This window comes from Pantherophis guttatus, chromosome 3 (genome assembly GCF_059756535.1).
Source record: "Pantherophis guttatus breed Tessera chromosome 3, ASM5975653v1, whole genome shotgun sequence".
Classification (NCBI taxonomy): domain Eukaryota; kingdom Metazoa; phylum Chordata; class Lepidosauria; order Squamata; family Colubridae; genus Pantherophis; species Pantherophis guttatus.
Genome location: NC_142065.1, coordinates 85,875,985 through 85,894,255, shown reverse-complemented (window position 1 = coordinate 85,894,255; position 18,271 = coordinate 85,875,985). Strand labels below are relative to the sequence as shown.

Below are 18,271 nucleotides of genomic sequence, written 5' to 3'. Positions count from 1 at the left end.
ACCGGGTTTGTTTTCTTCACCATTGTTGTTGTTTTTCTTGTGCTATTTTTACAGTTTTTTGCATTGTTCTTTGTTTTTAAATATTTTAACAATTTTAACCCACCCAAGGTTAATGGAAGTCAGGTGGCATATAAATTTAATAAATTATTATTAATGCTACCCATTTAGTTCATCTAAAAGCTGCCCGACATGCAGTACCATACTGTACCATTCCAGACTTTGTAAAAAACGTTTAAGCCAATTGGTATCTGATAACATTTGCAAAAGAACTGAATTCAGTGACATTTTAAAAAGATTTCAGTGAAAATATATGTTAATAGAAACTGTTCTTTCTCAGATTCAAAATCTAATAGGGAGTATATAAAGCAGTGCAAATCTCCAGAGCTGGTGTAATCAGCAACACAACCAGGGGTGAAATCCAGCAGGTTCTGACAGGTTCTGGAGAACCGATAGCGGAAATTTTAAGTAGTTTGGAGAACCGGCAAATGCCACCTCTGGCTGGCCCCAGAGTGGGGTAGGACTGGAAATTTTGCAATATTCTTCCCCTGCCACACCTACGAAGCCACGCCCACCAAGCCACACTGCGCCTACCAAGCCACACCCACAGAATCGGTAGTAAAAAAAAATGGATTTCACCACTGAACACAACACAACATGACTCAACTCTAAAAGAAAAATAGATCTGCCTCCTTCCTTTTTAAAAAGTGCCTAAGAAAAAATAAAACTACTTTTTAGTAGTTTCTTCAAGTTTGAGTTTCCCAGGCTTAGGTGGACTCTGCTTTCTCTCTAGAGACAAATGCTTTCATATCTAAATGTCAACCACAGCCTGAAAACATTGAAGGAAAAACCACTTTCTATATTATATTTCAGAATACTGAACTATGGTATCTCAGACTTTTCCCTTTATTTTTTTCTCATACAATTTTGGGTCAACTGTCCTCAAATGACAACTGGAAAGATATCCAAAAGAGCTAGGGTCAAAATAATCCTACCCAAAACATATGAGCTAGTTGCCATATAACTAGTTACATGACAACTTTAACACTGTTAATTTGTGTGTGAAAAAGGAACATAATGTGAACAATAATCTTCTCTTGTAAAAGTGCCAAGCAGCTGGATGGAATCTCTCTCTGTGTAGTATGTGTGCCCACCAAATATGGAAAGCATTTGAGGTGAGATCTCTATTTATCAAATCTTATCTCTAACACTGCATTCCAGAATGATTGTTAAAAATAAGTGGAGGAGATCCACTCAACAGCAACTTTTTATGAAGTTTCAAGCATATGTTCTTCCATATCGCCCATCAATAAGAAGTAACACCCATTAGCAGTGGAATTTTAGGGAAGATGATACAAAACACAAGTAGCCAAAGAGGGTACAGGAAGAATCTATGCTTCTAAGATGAAAATCTGACCATTCAATTTAACCAATACATTAACAAAATGTAAAATCTTTGCACATTCAACTTAGTTAAAACAATTAGAACTAGACCATCTAATCCCTTTGATTGGTCAAAATCACTTATTTCCCCCCATCAATCAGTTTTCCATTTTACCTATTTTTGTCTAATCACCTCCCTGTTGCCTATCAATACTTTATTCTAAGCCTTCCTCACAAAAATAACACAAGACATAAGATTTAAAGCAACATGGTTCTGAATTTTACTTTTCAACATCATAGTAAATGCTACTAAGTTAGTAATTTTTGGGTTTTTAAAAAATATTAGAAATTTTTTCCAACAAAATGGTGTTTCCCATCCCAGTTATGTTGTACAAGATTTAATAATTCATCTTGCTCCAAGTTTTACTCAGGGCTTCCTATCCTTTACTAATGTTACATCTACTAAGTTATTACTTCCCTTCAAATGAGGTTATTGAACACTACAAGTAAAATATGGAAGAACATATTGTGCAGAACATGCTTTCATGAAGGTGGCATATTTATGATGCACAAGCAAGAGAGAGAAATTTGGATGATGACTTGTTAATAAAATGAATTAAAATAAAATAAAATAATACCATATTAAAACCATGTTTCTGAGTTCCCATCATGGTGGCTTCCCTAATCATGAATGTTGAAAACCAATTAAACCATTTTTTAAATCATTTTGGGATGAGAAATAAATAAATGCAGTATAAATCCCAAAATAGCATACTGAGAGAGAGAAAAAATCAACCCAAACAAATAAAACTCCCAAAATCACTGAAAAGGAACAAACTCTACTTTTTTGAGTGATATGACTCTATTCACATTGAGGCCATTGACTTCCCCATAAATATCAAGCAATATCCTTGGCCATAAGCAGTTCAACACCTCTCTCCTACAGTACCTCATAACTAGTCTACCTCAGTTAATCATGAAAGTGTCCATTTGCACACCAAAAAAACCCCCAATATTCCCTCAGCATTGCTGGCCTATAGGTTTAGACTGGTCAAGTGTAAGCATTTCAGTTTTTAAAAAGAGTTGGTAGTTAAACTAGACCAATGATGGAGAACCTTTTGTACTCAGTGCGTCAAAAATTCAGAAAATGCCTACCTTGAATCTGCTGCCATCTCTGTCTCTCTCACTGACACAGAGAGGGAGAGGGAGAGAGAGGGGGTGGGAAACAATTGACAATAAAGAGTAATAAATTTATTATTTAATAAATAAATAAATAGTTAAATAATTGTAAATAATGTACCTATCTGAGGCAGCTCTTGATTGCGTGAGGCATAGAAACTTCAGAAAATGATTTTCTGTGGCCTTGTAGTCTCCAAAAAAAAAAAAAAACAGGAAACAAGTCCCATTCTCGAATGTTTGTGGGGGGCTTCAAAGGCTGCAGAAAAGCAGGGCCTTCCCTTGCATGACTTCCAGAGGGTTACTGAGGCCTAGTGTTAGTGGTAGTATTCAACCAGTTCTATCCGGTTTGGGCGAACCGGTAGCAGCAGCTGCGGGAGGCTCCGCCCACCCACCCAGACATCATCACATCCTGTTTTTGATGCTCTGTGCATGCTTGGAAAGCTCTGCAGAGGTGGCACATGCAAGCGAAGTGAATGCACATGCTCACATTTGTGAACCGATAGCTAAGGTAAGTGAATACCACCCCTGCCTAGCATGTCACCAGTGACATGTATGTCATAGGTTTGCCATCCCTGTATTAGACAATAATCACTCCTATTCTCAAATACATAAATATGTAGCAATATAAGAGAAGAAATTCAAACCTGAAAGCATTATTATTGTAAAAATGTTTCAGGCAATAAGGCTGGGCTGTGGGCACTCTCTGAAAATGATTTGGAAGTGTTTCTTTAGACTTTCTTTTATAAACATAGCATTTCCCTGCTACTCATTATAGTAGGTCTCTTTTAAGCTTTTAAATAAGCTCGAGAAAAAGATTGTACTTCCTTAATGAACCAAATCAATAAAGCAGCTTGCATTTAATGTGACTCTTAAAGGGGGGAGGGGTCATATTATTTTCAGTCTCAGGTTTGACAGAATAAAAAGTATTTCACCAATATACTGGTGGATTAGTCAGACCATTAAAAAAAACCTCTCAAACCCTGTAATAAACTTTAAAATTACATATATTTTTTTTTAAAAAAGTAATTTTATATCTAAGGGTGCATTTGTTTAGAACTTGAAATGTTAAACTGAAATTGAGGTTCATATATCTTTATAGTTGAGGCTTCCCTGAAAAGTCAGAATTATCTCTTAATCACAACTTGAATGACAGCAAGAAGAAAGTTAATGAAGGTTCCACATAAGACTTAGCAATGCTATCACTACCCAAAATAAATAAAACTGTATCAAAGAAAAAGGCAAATAAGAAAAACAAACTTGGATAAATGACACAATATTCTAATAACTATGTTGTTCATAGGAATTTACTGAAAAACATCAGTCGAGATACCTAAAAACAGAGAAAAGTAGTTGAATTCTTCCAACTCATATTTTATTATTAGATAATTAAATTATCTAATTTAGAATTAAATAATTCTAAAAATTATGATTATTTTTAGAATTATAGCACAATGTCTTTTATAAAGGAGCATTCATGGAGATCTCTTTTTGTGAATAGAATAGAAAATAATAATAGAATAGAATTAGAATTAGAATTAGAATAGAAAAACAGAATAGAACAGCAGAGTTGGAAGGGACCTTGGAGGTCTTCTAGTCCAACCCCCTGCTCAGGCAGGAAACCCTACCAGTGATGGCGAACCTATGGTACACTGGCTGGAAATGGCACACAGCACCATCTCTCCAGGCATGCCAGCCATCGCCCGTTGCTCTTCCCTGTTCCGGTGTGCACATACGCGCCGACCAGTTGGTTTTATGGGTGGGAGCACAGGAAACCAGAAAAGTAGCGTGCATGCGCGCCCAGCCAGCTGGTGTTCATATGCACACCAGAAACCAGAAGACCAGGTGTCTGGCGCACATACACACACTGGAAACTGGAAGTTCAGCTTCCCAGCGTGTGCATGCGCGCTGGGGAACTGCTCTTTTGGTTTCATGTGCGTTCCTGTTTCGGCACTTGGTGCTGAAAAGGTTCACCAACACTGATTCACCAACATTTCAGACAAATGGCTGTCCAGTCTTTTCTTAAAAACGTCCAATGACAACTTCTGACTTTTATCTTTACAACAATAATCTTATGAAATATGCTTGACTAAGAGTAGCCCAAAAAGTCCATAGCCGAGAGGGAGAGCTAATTCTCTGCCTCCTTAATCCTGCCTAGTACCTTAAACACTATTCAACATGGATCTTCTCACCCTTATTTTTGAGTTTAATAACACAAAAAAAGACCACTTCATTGGACTGGATGAGGAAGTACACTGGGGGACAGAGGAGAAACTGGCCATGATGCTTTGGCTCATATAATAGGAATGAAACAAATACAGAAATGGGTCTATGAATGTAATGTTGCAATATAAAGAACATAAACGAGCTACTGAGGCAAGGCAGAATAGATTTTATTAATTTACATAAATTATTAAATAATTTTTTAAAAAATATTAAAATTATCCTTACATTTAATTATTTTTTAAAAACAAAAAATTAGTGTAATGGTACGGTGTGTTTCAGCTCCTGTAGTCAAGCAACATCATGACTTTGGAAGTAACATTTTATTTGAGATATGCCTTTTTTTAACCATTTTGTACATTCTATTAATTTTGAGATTCTTTTGAAATTTCTGTATTGAAGCTACACTGAAAATATGAAAACTAGACATACCCATTGCCATCTTTTGGGAAACCAGAATAACTGGGTAGTATAAACAGTTATAGGACTGCTACTCAAAAGAATCCAATTCAAGAGGGATAATCATCCTACAATTCAGAAACATGTATATCAAATACCATATTTTTCGGACTATAAGATGCACTCCCCCCCAAAAGTGGGTGGAAATGTCTGTGCATCCCATAGAGCAAATAATGCGGTGGGGAGGCAGGGAGGTTGGTGCAGCGCCGATCAGCTGTTCTAGGCAGCGGGCAGTGTTGCTGCCTATCACCGCCTCCCATTTGCGGTGATCGGTGATGAATGGGCTGTGGCGACAAATGGGCTGCGGCAGCAAACAGGTGATGGCAAATGGGTGGCAGTGAACAGGCCGCAGCTGCAGCAAACGGGCAGCGGAGGCAGAGGCAGATTTTTTTATTGTTTTCCTCCTCTAAAGCTAATGTGCATTTTATAGTCTGGAGCATCTTGTAGTCTGAAAAATACAGTAAGTTGTGTGTTTCTCTTCAACAACACAGAAAAAACTACTACAGAGTGGATCTATGTAAAGGTAAATGTGATTACTTTAATATGCAAATGCACTGCAAATGCACCTAGGAACAGTACTGCATGTAGGCAACCACACAATTATCTTGATAACTACAAATTACAATTGCTGTTGTGTAAAATAAGCGTATACTTATATCTCAGGTATGCATAATTTGTAATCCACTGTGTCAGCGGCAGCATGGTGGCCACATTAATCAAGTGCTAGTGACTGTCACCAAGTAGAAGTAAAACCAATAATTTAACTGAGCCAGTGATAGGTTGCTACTCCTTTTGACAGAATGCATTCCTTTTTTTTTTTTTAGCTCTTACTGAGAGTTTCTTTCTTTTAGGGTATGTTATACATAAACCGAGTTCAATTGGTTAGAGATGTAAAAACCTACCTCTCTGCTTTATGTCAGAGGGAGCACTGGGAATCAGTGTAGCTGTCTACACATGCTTGATTACAAAACAGGCATGTTGTTCTCTGTTGATGTCTCCTATCAAAAACAAAGTCATGTAACTGCTGGTTTTGGAATGAACTACAGGTAATCCTCAATTTATGATTCTTCGCTTAACAACTATTCAAAGTTACAACAGATCTCCCCAGAGCTACTCGTAACCCATTTCTGAAGTTACAAACGCTGCACTCTCCATGTGGTCACATGACTGCATTTGGGGCACTTGACAACTGGCTCATCTTTATGGCCGTTTGCAGTGTCTCAGTCACATGACCACAATTCGCAACATTTTTTTGGCCAGTTTCATTCATTTACTTCCAATTTCAGGGGGAGGGGGGGATTCCCATTGGGAAATATGCATTTGCTTTATGACTGCTGCAAGAAAATGTTTAAAAATGGTTCTAGTGACATAATGCCTCAACTTATGACCATACGTAATGACTATTATCAGCAATTCTGGGCTCAATTACTGCTGTAAATTGTACACTCTCTTAGTTTGAAGCTTGGTGGCTTTCACTGGCTTAAGAGAAGATAGTGTAAAAGCAGCTACTTTATAGGAAATGAAGAGAACCGAATTAAGATTTGCTAATTGATTGCTGTAACAGGAGCTTCACTTATTATATGGTTTGCAAACTAGTGCTCACCCCTTTTTCTCCCACCCAATAGACATCAGACCTGTAAGCTACACATTAAGCACAGAGCCCTTGTAATCCCCAAATGATATGACATTCCAAGGGATAATTGGAATATGCTGCTCTTCCTTGTTGTCTTCATTTTGTACTTTTCAGAATCTACAAAGTACCTCTTGAGGGAAGAGATACTGTCTTTAATGGCTACTTTCTGTAGTCCTAGGGGATACAGTGGCGCAGAGGCTTAATGATCCTGGAACTGTGGCCAGAAATGGTCTGCACTCCAATGGTTCGAGCCTGGCTCTGTAAGAAGGGGTGAACTCCTGCTGCTCACTCCGCAGCTCCTGCCCATCCAGCAGTTCGAAAGTATATAATATTGTGAACCCATATTGTGAGATATGGGTTCCATTTCGCTGGGAAAAATTTAGCTGTGTTTGTGTGTGTGGAGGGTGGAAGCTGGTACTGGCGGAAGCAAGGAGAGACCAGTGGAGAAGCCCGGAAGAGCCAGCAACCGAGCACTGCTAGTCAGCTGGGATAAGCTAGTTTTCCCATTTCTTTCTTATACAAGTGAATCACTGGTCCTTCTTCACTACTCCCTCTTCCAGAAGCAACTTCTTTTTGGGACATGAATTTGTGAAACTGTTTCAGAATCCAATTGGGGTCTTGGAAGTCCATTTTCTATTCTATTTTGTTGAGCAGGGGGTTAGACTATAAGACCTCCAAGGTTCCTTCCAATTCTTTTATTCTGTTTTCTCTCGTTTTGAGTGAGAACAAACCAAAATACCTTTAGAACTCTAGAAAGATCTGAGCAAAGATCTTTCCAGAGGTAAATGGATATGGATTTGAAGCTTAAAACTACAAAAGGTTATCACTACTAAGCTTTAAGTGCACATTTGAAACTACAAAAATAGTTATTTATTCCCTTTACACGTGTGTCCAAAATGTGGTGCAGCTTATCTGTAATAGGACAGCAGTTTATTAATACTGTTAAGAGCAGTTCTAGCCAGAGGACAGTTTATGTAATTGCGAGTTATTGAGGCATATCCAAGAAGGATATAATCTGGGCTCTCTAATGAGCTAATTTATTTGTTGTGTTTATATCCTGCCTTTCCTTAGGAATTAAAAGCAACACACATAATATTCTCACTCTAAGATTATCCTCTTATCCTAGCCCAAAGCCATTCAAGTAAATTTCATGACTGACTGGTGACTTGAATCTTATGAATCTTCCAGCTGGAGTCAACCACTCATTATAATCAATTTCTTATGTCCTACTCAGTATTGACTTCAGAAGACAAGATTTAAACCTGGAAAATTTATTTAGACATGTTCTGATATGATCAGTACTCTACACATAATGGGTGCTACAGGACTTCCAGTCCTAGTATCAGGCACAGAAAACCAATCATAAAAAGGAAACCAATTGACTGGAGGAAAATAATTATTAAATTAGTACCATATATTTCTTTCATTTGTTATTTTTTGTTTTGAGGTGGGGGAATGGTCATGGTCTGGTTTGGACACTGCAAGATTATTCTCTCCTAAATCAGAACATCCACGTGGGGGGGATATGGGATATTCTGATGGTGCAGTGGTTAGAATGCAATATTGCAGGCTAACTCTGCCCACAGCCAGGAGTTCAATCCTGACCAGTTCAAGATTGATTCAGCCTTCCATCTTTTGAGGTCGGTAGAATGAGGACCCAGATTGTTGGGGGCAATATGCTGATTCTGTAAACCTCTTAGAGAGGGCTATAAAGCACTGTGAAGCGGTATATAAGTCTAAGTGCTAATGTTATTGCTATACTGTTTCATAAATGAGAACAACATGCAGGTAGTATAATATAATTTTTGCTCCTTCCCTCTGAAAATGGCCAACATGTACAGACTTGGAACTCGTTAAGTTACAGAATCATATAGAAAAGACAAATTGTAAAATGAAAACTCCAGATCAGCATCTCAATACCAAAATAACTTTTCAGAAATTTTGAAGAGCTGGCCGCTTGGCAAAATGTGTGTGTTGGAGTGGAGGATGAAAAGAGATCTAGTGGCCTATCAGTGCCTGGGCTTGGCTATTTTCTCAGTTAAAGAACAAAGAAGAAGTACCGTACATAATCCTGACAAGATTTTTTTTTTTAAAGATTGAAAAGCTCTTTTAAGAAGTTCTGCAAGTAGAATTCAATTTTCTGGATTCAATTTCCTAAATTGGAAACAATTTAGGACAGGCTTCCTAAACTGATATAATCTAGTCTCAGCTTCTTCTGGTTAATCATCCAACCACAAGCAAGCTACATGGTCCTTCTAGAGCCCTGTTAAATAATATTGGAAGACACTCCTTTATTATTCAATCAAGCAAATACTGTGGGATGTTTCCTGGTACAAACCTCTCACTCCATTTATTTATGAGATGCTCTCTATTCACTGTACATTATAATACAGTTGAAATACATTAGAATGCAATATTGCAGGCTAACTCTGCCCACAGCCAGGAGTTCAATCCTGACCAGTTCAAGATTGACTCAGCCTTCCATCTTTTGAGGTTGGTAGAATGAGGACCCAGATTGTTGGGGGCAATATTTACTCTGTAAATCGCTTAGAGAGGGCTGTAAAGAGGGCTGTAAAGCACTGTAAAGCAGTATATAAGTCTAAGTGTTATTGCTATTGCTACTTCAATAAATGGATTCAACTGAAAAAATGTTAGAGAGCCCTCATAAGTTGCCAGCAAATACTTTCCCTAACATCCCTGTTATTTAGAAAGGGTTATTCTGAAAAAAAACCCGTTATGTAATTATACAACATTATATGTATTTCCTAGTTTAATATTACAATTATTTTAATGTACTGGGTATTTTATTGACCTGCACATATATTCAACATTTCATGTTATATCTGAAAATTATTATTTTTATTTATCATTATTAAAGGTAGATAAATGTATCAACCTTGCAAACTGCCCCAATTTCCTTGGACTCCTGACAATTAACAACAATTACATATATACATCAAGAAAATAAAAATACCCGCAGGAGACAGCAACATAATTATATTAGAGTTCAAATCAAAATAAATATAATAGAGCTTCATCAACAAAAACACACAGAGATGGCGTCATCCTATTGTGAAAACACTCTGGAAAAACTCTGTTTTTAACATTTTCTGGAAGATACTCAAAGACTTATCTAATTGCTGGAGGAAGGCTGCTCCATACAACAGGAAGCACAACTAGGACTCATTCCCCCTCACCTCACCAAAAAATAGAACTACTAACAATTTTTCTAGGGAAGAATAGCTTGGACAAGCTGATTTTCTTGGAGGTGGTGGTCCTGGAAATATTTTAAATACTCATGTGTTAATAAGCTTGACACACAGTTTAGCCTAAAAAACTCCAACCTACATCATATAAAACTCTTTTTTGGATTCACCTTGTCCTTTTATGGCAATATGGCCTAACATTATATTACCACAACCATACTTCAAATGAATATCCTTGTAACAATATTTGAAACTGGATTTCCAAATTACTGAAGTTAGGAGATGTTTGGGAAGGGTTTTTGAAACTCTTTCTGTTTTGTAATCTACTGTATCATTTGTATGTTTGTGTGAGTGTGTGTGAGAGAGAGATTAGTGAAGTGTTCCTAGAGCTACAGTAAACCATTGTTAACCAGCCCTATCCAAACTATTCTGCAACATAACATATCACAGCAATTATTAGTTGTTCATGTAACTGTTTAACAGAGGGGTTCTGGCTGTTACTGAAATTAATGATTTCCACACACCGAAGTCTGCATTGGCTTAAGTTATAATTTTTTTAAAAAATCAAATTATTCTTTGATTTATACATACTGTTGCTTTAGCTTATACATTTATCTTTCTGAAGGAGCCTTTACAAATGGATAAAAGTGGGAATTTTGTCTACTTAGACATCATTTTCTGTTAAAAGGAGTTTGAGAGGATGTAGTTCTCACTCCTCAATAACTTGATGGTCTTTTCCGGTTTTCTATGATTTTGCACTATTGCATGCTATTAGAAACTAACTATATAAGGGCAACTCTTGAATACGATCATATGCACAGCATTAACAAATTAAAAAGATAACTTCCACTAAGACTATAGTTTCTTGCACACCTGCTTCTAAGTTCTGTTGAGATATAAGAAACCTATTTCTAACTAAATCCATTTGCTCTGGGATTCAAAATTCCACTTAGAATAAATTCCATTGAAATGAAGAGATCTACTAAAGAGGAGTGATCTATAAACTTAAAATATGAAAAGGCATAGTTTAAATGCAAGAAGCACTTTAAAATGTTCCTGCATGAATACATAGTTCTTACTTTATCAAGAATCTTATTCAAAAACAAAAATTATGGGAAAAGCTTCTTTGTACAAAATATCTAACAACAGGAGCCTTGGTAGTACAGTGGTTTAAAGCACCCTGTTATTAAGACCAGCTGCCTGCAATTACTGCAGGTTCGAATCTTACCAGGCTCAAGGTTGACTCAGCCTTCCATCCTTTCTAAGGTAGGTAAATTGAGGACCCAGTTGTGGGGATAATAAGCTGACTTTGTATAAATATACAAAAGGATGAAGGCTATTGCTTAGCACATGTAAGCCGCCCTGAGTCTCCGGAGAAGGGCGGCATATAAATCAAATAAATAAAAAAAAAAAATGCAACAAATATTGTCAGAATGGCACAACCAGTTAAGTTAAATTTCTTAAGATTGCAGCACTTTATGTCAAATAGCAAACTATTCTTCAGTTAGGAAAAGACTTCAATTAGGGTTTATATACCAGTAAAAATATTGGGATGTGTTGATTAAAAGTTGTTTTCTACTTTCAAGCAGGGACAAGAAAATTCGTTATCACATACTACGCTTTTTTAATTTCAATATTTTTAATTATTAAATATAAACATGCATTATTAAAAATTATATTTAAATAATCTGACGAATTCTGTTGAAGAAAACAGGGCATGTAATTGAGTGGTAAAGCATCTAGAGCAGCAGTTCTCAAACTGGGGGTCGTGACCCCTTTGGGGGTCGAATGGCCATTTCACAGGGGTCGCCAAAGCCCTCTCTCGCCCCCCCCCCCCAGCCTTCACTCACCCTCACTCTCTGCCTCTGTTGGATCGCTGGTCGCCGGTCGCTTACCCCGCCCACTCCCAATCTATTGCTGCCTCCTGAGTCCCAGCTGATGGCTAGAGGGAAACAAACCGTTTAAATTCTTGCCGCAGGGCTTCAAAGGGCCGCCCTACAGCTGATCAGTGTTAAAAGAAAACAAATGAGAAGACCGGTGCCTGCAAAAATAGAAAAAAACAGCCCCTTTCAGCTTCAGCATAGGTTAATTACCATAAATTGATTTGATCAGCCTCCGGACTCTCAGCTGATTTGCTCTCAGCTGTTTTGCGGAGGGCTCTGTTGCTAGCTGCAAAGAGAGGAGCAGATTTTTTTCCCCCAGCTATGCTGAAAAAACAAAACTGAAAGTAAAGCAGGGTCTTTGTTGCAACGTGACAAAATGAGGCAGAGAGAGATTTCTTTTTCTTTTTCCTCACCAAAAAAGCTAGGTGCAAAACTGCAAACAATGGGAAATTTAGGGCAAAAGAGGAGGTTCAAGATTTTAAAACACAAAAGAAAAAAAGCTCTATTTAACTAGGGAATTGTAATAATTGAGATACTATTAATTGTATATTGTGTTGAAAGCAGAAATGGTTAAGTTGTGGTTTTTGAAGAATATATGGGGGAAATTATTTGGTTTATTATTATTGGTAAATATAATTAATTGATTTGTAAGAAATTGGATTGCATGGAAATAATTGGAATATTCATGTTCATATTGATTGATATACAAAAAAGATAGTTATATAACTAATTGATTTATATTAAAATGTTGAATTTGTATTAAACAACTATTACATAATTACATAATTAACCAATGTGGGGATGGATATAAAAATAGATGACAATGGGAAGGGGTATAATATAGAATAGAAGGGAAAAATTGAATTTGATTAAGATTAGAGATAAGGATGAAGGGTAATATTGGTTTTTTTAAAAAATAGATGAGGAATAAATATGGCAAAAAGAAAATAAAGAAATTGTAAATTTAATTGAAATGACTAAACACTGTTTAAATTTGTGAACCGGCCAAATACTCTGTTCAAAGAAAATACATTGTATATTTGTATGTGTGTTTCTAATTATTGCTATTTATTCATATTTGTTCTCTTTTATTCTCTTTTGTTCTCTTCATTCTTTATCTTAATATCTTTATATTTGTTTGGGGTTGGCTTTCTTCCCTTTCATCTTTTTTATTGTACAGCAATCTTTCTCCTCAAACCTACCACCTCTCTCTTTTCTTTCCTTCTTACTTTCTCTTTCCCCCACCCTCTTCTTCTCCTCCCTACTTCCTCTTCCTTTCTCCTTCTCCTCTCTTCCTCCCTCTCTTACCCTCACTCCTACTCTAATTTTTTTTTTTTAATTTGATTTATATGCCGCCCTTCTCCGGAGACTCAGGGCGGCTTACAATGCATTAAGCAATAGCCTTCATACTTTTGTATATTCATACAAAGTCAGCTTATTGCCCCCACAAACTGGGTCCTCATTTAACCTACCTTAGAAAGGATGGAAGGCTGAGTCAACCTTGAGCCTGGTAAGATTCGAACCTGCAGTAATTGCAGGCAGCTGTGTTAATAACAGGGTGCTTTAGACCACTGTGTTACCAAGGCTCTATTTCCCTTCCCTTCCTTCATTCCTCTCTATTGCTGTATCCTTTTATGCATATGGACTACTCAGAGGGCTGAAAAAGTTATTTTTGACTGGTCTGGTCCTCACACTTTTGACCAGTCCTCGAACTTACGACTGTCCTCACATTTTACGTTTTTGCCCTATCTTGTCACCATGGTGAAGAGAAGCAGTTGTGAAATGAGTGACATGGTTGTTAAGGGCATAAATGTGAGGATGGTCATAAGTGTGAGGACCAGTCAAAAGTGCGAGGATCTGTCAGAAGTGACTTTTTTCAGCCCTCTGAGTAGTCCCTATACACATAGCCATGGCCACCCAGTCACATGACCACCTAGTCACGCCCACCCAGTCACATGACCTCCAAGCCATGCCCACAAAATAAGCCACACCCACAGAACCGATAGTAAAAAAATTTAGAACCCACCCCTGGTTGGGGGTCACCACAACATGAGGAACTGTATTAATGGGTCACGGCATTAGGAAGGTTGAGAACCACTGATCTAGAGTCTAGACCATAAGAAAGCCTTTCTAGCTCTTTTATCATGCCCATTCCTACAAGTTAAAAAAGAGAAAGCTTAAACTACTCTACTTTCTTCTGAGTAATTGTCCTAACTTTGCTATCTGTCCATCTATCTACAGGAGAGAAAGATTTTATGGATTGGTCTATTTTGACCTACTTGTGTTTTATATTTCTTGTAGCAGCTGCTTTGAATTTCTATGCCTAGGTTTAAAGAAGAAATATATCACTACATGTATCATTTTCTAAATGTTTTATGTATTAGGTATCTCCTGCACATAATAATAAAGAGCGTTCATTTAATTCTCAGAAGTGAATTAACCTTTAAGAAGTGTTTTGAGTACACACACATCTTTCCTTTTCCAATACATGCCAATGAATAAATTATTTTTCAATTAAGGGTTTATTAGACTACATTACTAAGCATTGAAAATACTTTATATTTTGGAATGACTATTTGAAGCAAACCCATTTTATTTGCAATGTTAAAAACTTAAGAGAGATAATTAATCATCTTAAAAGTTAGCAATAGCAGAAGTGAGGTTTGTTCCAACAGGTAGCCCAGAAAGCAAAAGGCCAAGAACAAAAACAGCTGATCCTAGACAGGTAACAATTGAAAGAACTACATGGGGAAGTTTAGTTAGGAAGGAATATTATCCATACTTATTTTGGAGGAAGCCTCACTGAAATAGCTGGGATTTAATTACAAGTAGAAATGCACAGAATTGGGTGGTCCAAGATTAAAACAAGATGGATCAAGCAGTATTGGAGAACCATAAAATAAGTATTTTTTGAGTTTTCTGGTTTATCACCAAAGGGTTGCATTTTGTAACATTAAAAAACTTTTGTGAAATTCATACTGTTCTATGCATCCGGTCACCTTGCTGTTACGACAGGAGTATGTTACAATGTAGGAATTAGGTACCACTACAGCACTTTTTTCCAGAGGAAGAGTGGGAATATCTCACAATACTTCATTTCCCAGGAGACTTAAGAGAAACTTAAACCCAAGCCGCAGAAGCTTCCTTTGTGTGTATCTCCCCCCCACCATCCTTCCCCACCACTTTGGACTTCAGAGCAGCAGAATGGAGACAATGAATATTCTGTGTACAACACCCACATGGATTGGCTGGTCTTTTCCCAATACCCTATGATGTAATGCAACTGGAATGTGCTGGGGTTTTGAGCTGGAAGTGTTGGGAGGGGAGGAAGATTTAGGTGACACTTCTCATCTGTTTGGCAGAGCAAAGAGGTTCAGCAAATTAACAGTAGATCTGCCAAAGTTTCATTACCTTTTCCTATATGTTCTATTTAGGAAGGAAGGAAGGGTTCCTTTTAAAAACCCCGAGAACAGGCTCCAATTCCTGAATCAGTACATCACTGTTATCTGGGAAAGTATGATTGCCTAAGACAGGAAATGAATATAAATTAGGCAATATATCAAATAAAAGTGCAAGGGTTGGTTTTTTTAAAAAAATCCCTTAACTAGCAGGCTATGATGGAAGGATTTAAATGAGTTACAGTGCTGGGGGGGGAAAGGGGGGGTGAGCAGGATGTTCAGCGTCCTGCTGTTGTCTGCAGATCTGCTCTACTAGTTTACAACAACCACCCTACTCTATTGGTGGCGCATCCGTCTTTTTCCCCAGCGCACCATCCTTCGCCTGGCGCTCGCTAGCGCTAGATCGGAGCCACGTAGACTGGGAGCACCTCCCGCTCCCCCCGCTGCCGCCATCTCCCGAGCTTGGGTGGGTCCCACAGGCAAGCAGCAGGAGAGCCAGTCCTCCAAACGAGGGAGGAGGGGGGGCTTCTCCAACCCACCCACCCCCGTTTGTCAAGTCCGTCTCAAGAGTGCACAACCCCCGAGGCAAAAAATAAAGCCACCGGGCACCAAGCGTTTCGCTGCCTTTGTCTCTCTTCTTTTTTCCAGCAGTCGGAGCTTGTCCTTCAGCGGTTCGCCGGACTGGTATTAACCCTCGGCATCTGCAGTGTACAGTAGTTGGAAAGAAAGGAGGGGACGGGAGAAAAAGGCCCCTTTTTTTTCCTCTCTCTCCCCGCCTTCCCTTTCTGGGAAAGTACTTTTCCACTCCGAGAGGAAGGCAGCGCAGAGGCCAAGAAGAAAAAGTTTAAAGGGAAGCAGAAGGCCTCCCCTCATCTTCTCTCTTCTCTTCCCCCCCCCCCCACCTCCGGTTGACCCGGCAAGCGACGAACAGGTCTCCTCTAGCCCGTGCAGAAGTGACGAGGAAAAGCGACCCGCAATAGAGGAACGCCGCTCAAGCCAACAGAAACCTCCCGGGGAGGGAAGAGCCTAACCCTAATCCCTTCTCTACACACACACACACAAACACACACAGAGAGAGAGAAAGCGGGCGGTGGGGAGGGTCGGAAGAGAAGGCTGAGTAAAGGAGGGGAGGGGGCTGGCGAGCCAGGGGACGCCAAGGAGAATTGCGGGGTAAGCGTAATTTTCTTATGAAGAGAACGACGCGGGAAGCGCGTTATGCATTCCACTAAAAGGGACCGGGGAGGAGGGAGGCTATTGGGTGTCCTGGATCTTTCACAAGAAAGGTGCGCCTGGTCCTAGCTTATGAATAAACCCCACAGGGAAGAACGTCTAGCAAAGGAGAAAGACCGGCAGGATTTCCGGGGGGGGGAGAGAAGGGAGCCCATTTGTGTGTGTGTGTGTGTGTGTGTTCAGGAGTGAAAGCCTCAAAGACCAGGGTTTTTTGGGTTTGGGTTTTTTTCTGCATTGGCTATGACTCCGGGCCGCGTACTTCAGCGTTTGCTGTGAAATGTTTCCTCATAAACCGAGTAAGAGGCGAGGGACATTTCTCACCGAGGTTCCAGTCCACGGGATAATAAGACCGGGACGGTTCCCTATTCCCCCCACACACACTCCATCGAAGCAGCCACTTTCTTTTAAGGCCCAGGTTAGGGACGTGATAAACACCTTCCTCTGCAGCCACTCTTTTCTTTGCGCCCCCACCCCACTTAAACCAAACAATGGAGCGCGGCGGGGGGGGGGGAGATCATGGAAGAGGCGGGGAAAATCAAAGACGCTGCGAACAGGAGTAAGGTTTCCAAAACCTGAAACTACGTGGGAAAAGAGGGGTGTGGGGGTGGGCGCAGGAGCCGCACTCCAATCCCCCCCCCTCGCAACGGAACGCGCAGGGAAGCGCCGCCGCGGCCCCCTTCCTTCCCTCCCTCCCTCAACTCTTCCCGCGCCTGCTTCCATCCCACGCCTTCCCTCTCCGTGGCGCAAACAAAGCGGGAGAGAAAGCCAGCCGCGGATCTGGCTGGCTGGCGGGCGAGCTTTGACCGTGGCGTTTTCCTTCTCCACCTCGGCGGTGCTTTTACCTTATTCTTCACCTCGGCGGAGAGTCCGTAAGAAGGGCCCTTGTTAAAGTGGGTCATGGCGGCGACGACAACGGCGCCGGGTCGGTGTCGGTGCCCGAGGTGGGGGACGCGGCTGAAGCTCTCCTGTCTGCGCTCGACTGGATGCTCCGGGCTGCCAGTGGGGCGCGAGCGAGCGAGCGCGCGAGGGCGGGCCGGGCTGGAGAAGGAGGGAGGGACGTGGGGCCAAGCTGGCTGACGGCACCCGCTGCGGCTTAGACGGCCTCCGAAACTTCTAGTCCCGCCCCGGCCCGGAGAACAGCCTTGGCGCCCCTTCTCCAAGCCCAACAACAGCCATTCCTCTCCCGGCCGAGGGAGGAGCACCCGGGAAAGCAGGCGAACTCTCGCTCCGCTTGCCGCGTCTCCAGCTTTTGAAGTCCTGGGAAAAGCCTTCAAAGGACCGGCCAGTTGCTATTACTAGTCGTTTCGCCCGCGTGAGCTCTACATTAAACCTCTGATAATGCTGGTTTAAATAGTGGAAGCCCGTTCATTAACTCCGTGTCAAATAAATCCGTTTATTGCAGCCCGCTCTAATTTACCAATCGCAGCTTGCTTGTTAATGATGCGTCAGGTTAATCATTCGCTGAAGGATGGGTGCGTTGCATCACCGCCCTTCCTTAAACGGGGCTCGGGGTGGTAGGCTGTTAGTCCTACCACCTTGAGTGGTTTGACCTGGCCAAGTGGGCTGGGAACGATGGGTGTTGTGGTGTGGCATCAAACTGGAGGGCCCCTGATGGGGAAAGCTGTCAAAGATTAAAATAATGGTTGTTCCTTCTCCTCATCCTAAATGCAACTATTAAGTGTT

At 40.2% G+C, this 18,271-nt stretch overlaps 1 protein-coding gene and 1 long non-coding RNA gene across 2 annotated transcripts in view; one reads left to right on the top strand and one right to left on the bottom strand.

Annotated features, from left to right (window-relative positions):
* The window catches only part of CNN3 (calponin 3), a 33,834-nt gene extending 15,794 nt beyond the window's left edge, over positions 1-18,040 (bottom strand). Inside the window, exon 1 of the mRNA XM_034437282.2 lies at positions 17,431-18,040. Coding sequence (XP_034293173.1) covers positions 17,431-17,487 — 57 coding nt within the window. The 5' untranslated portion in view covers positions 17,488-18,040. The remainder of the gene's footprint in view (positions 1-17,430) is intronic.
* The window catches only part of LOC148114652 (uncharacterized), a 63,921-nt gene continuing 62,104 nt past the window's right edge, over positions 16,455-18,271 (top strand). Inside the window, exon 1 of the long non-coding RNA XR_015733153.1 lies at positions 16,455-16,528. This is a non-coding gene — a long non-coding RNA (uncharacterized LOC148114652). The remainder of the gene's footprint in view (positions 16,529-18,271) is intronic.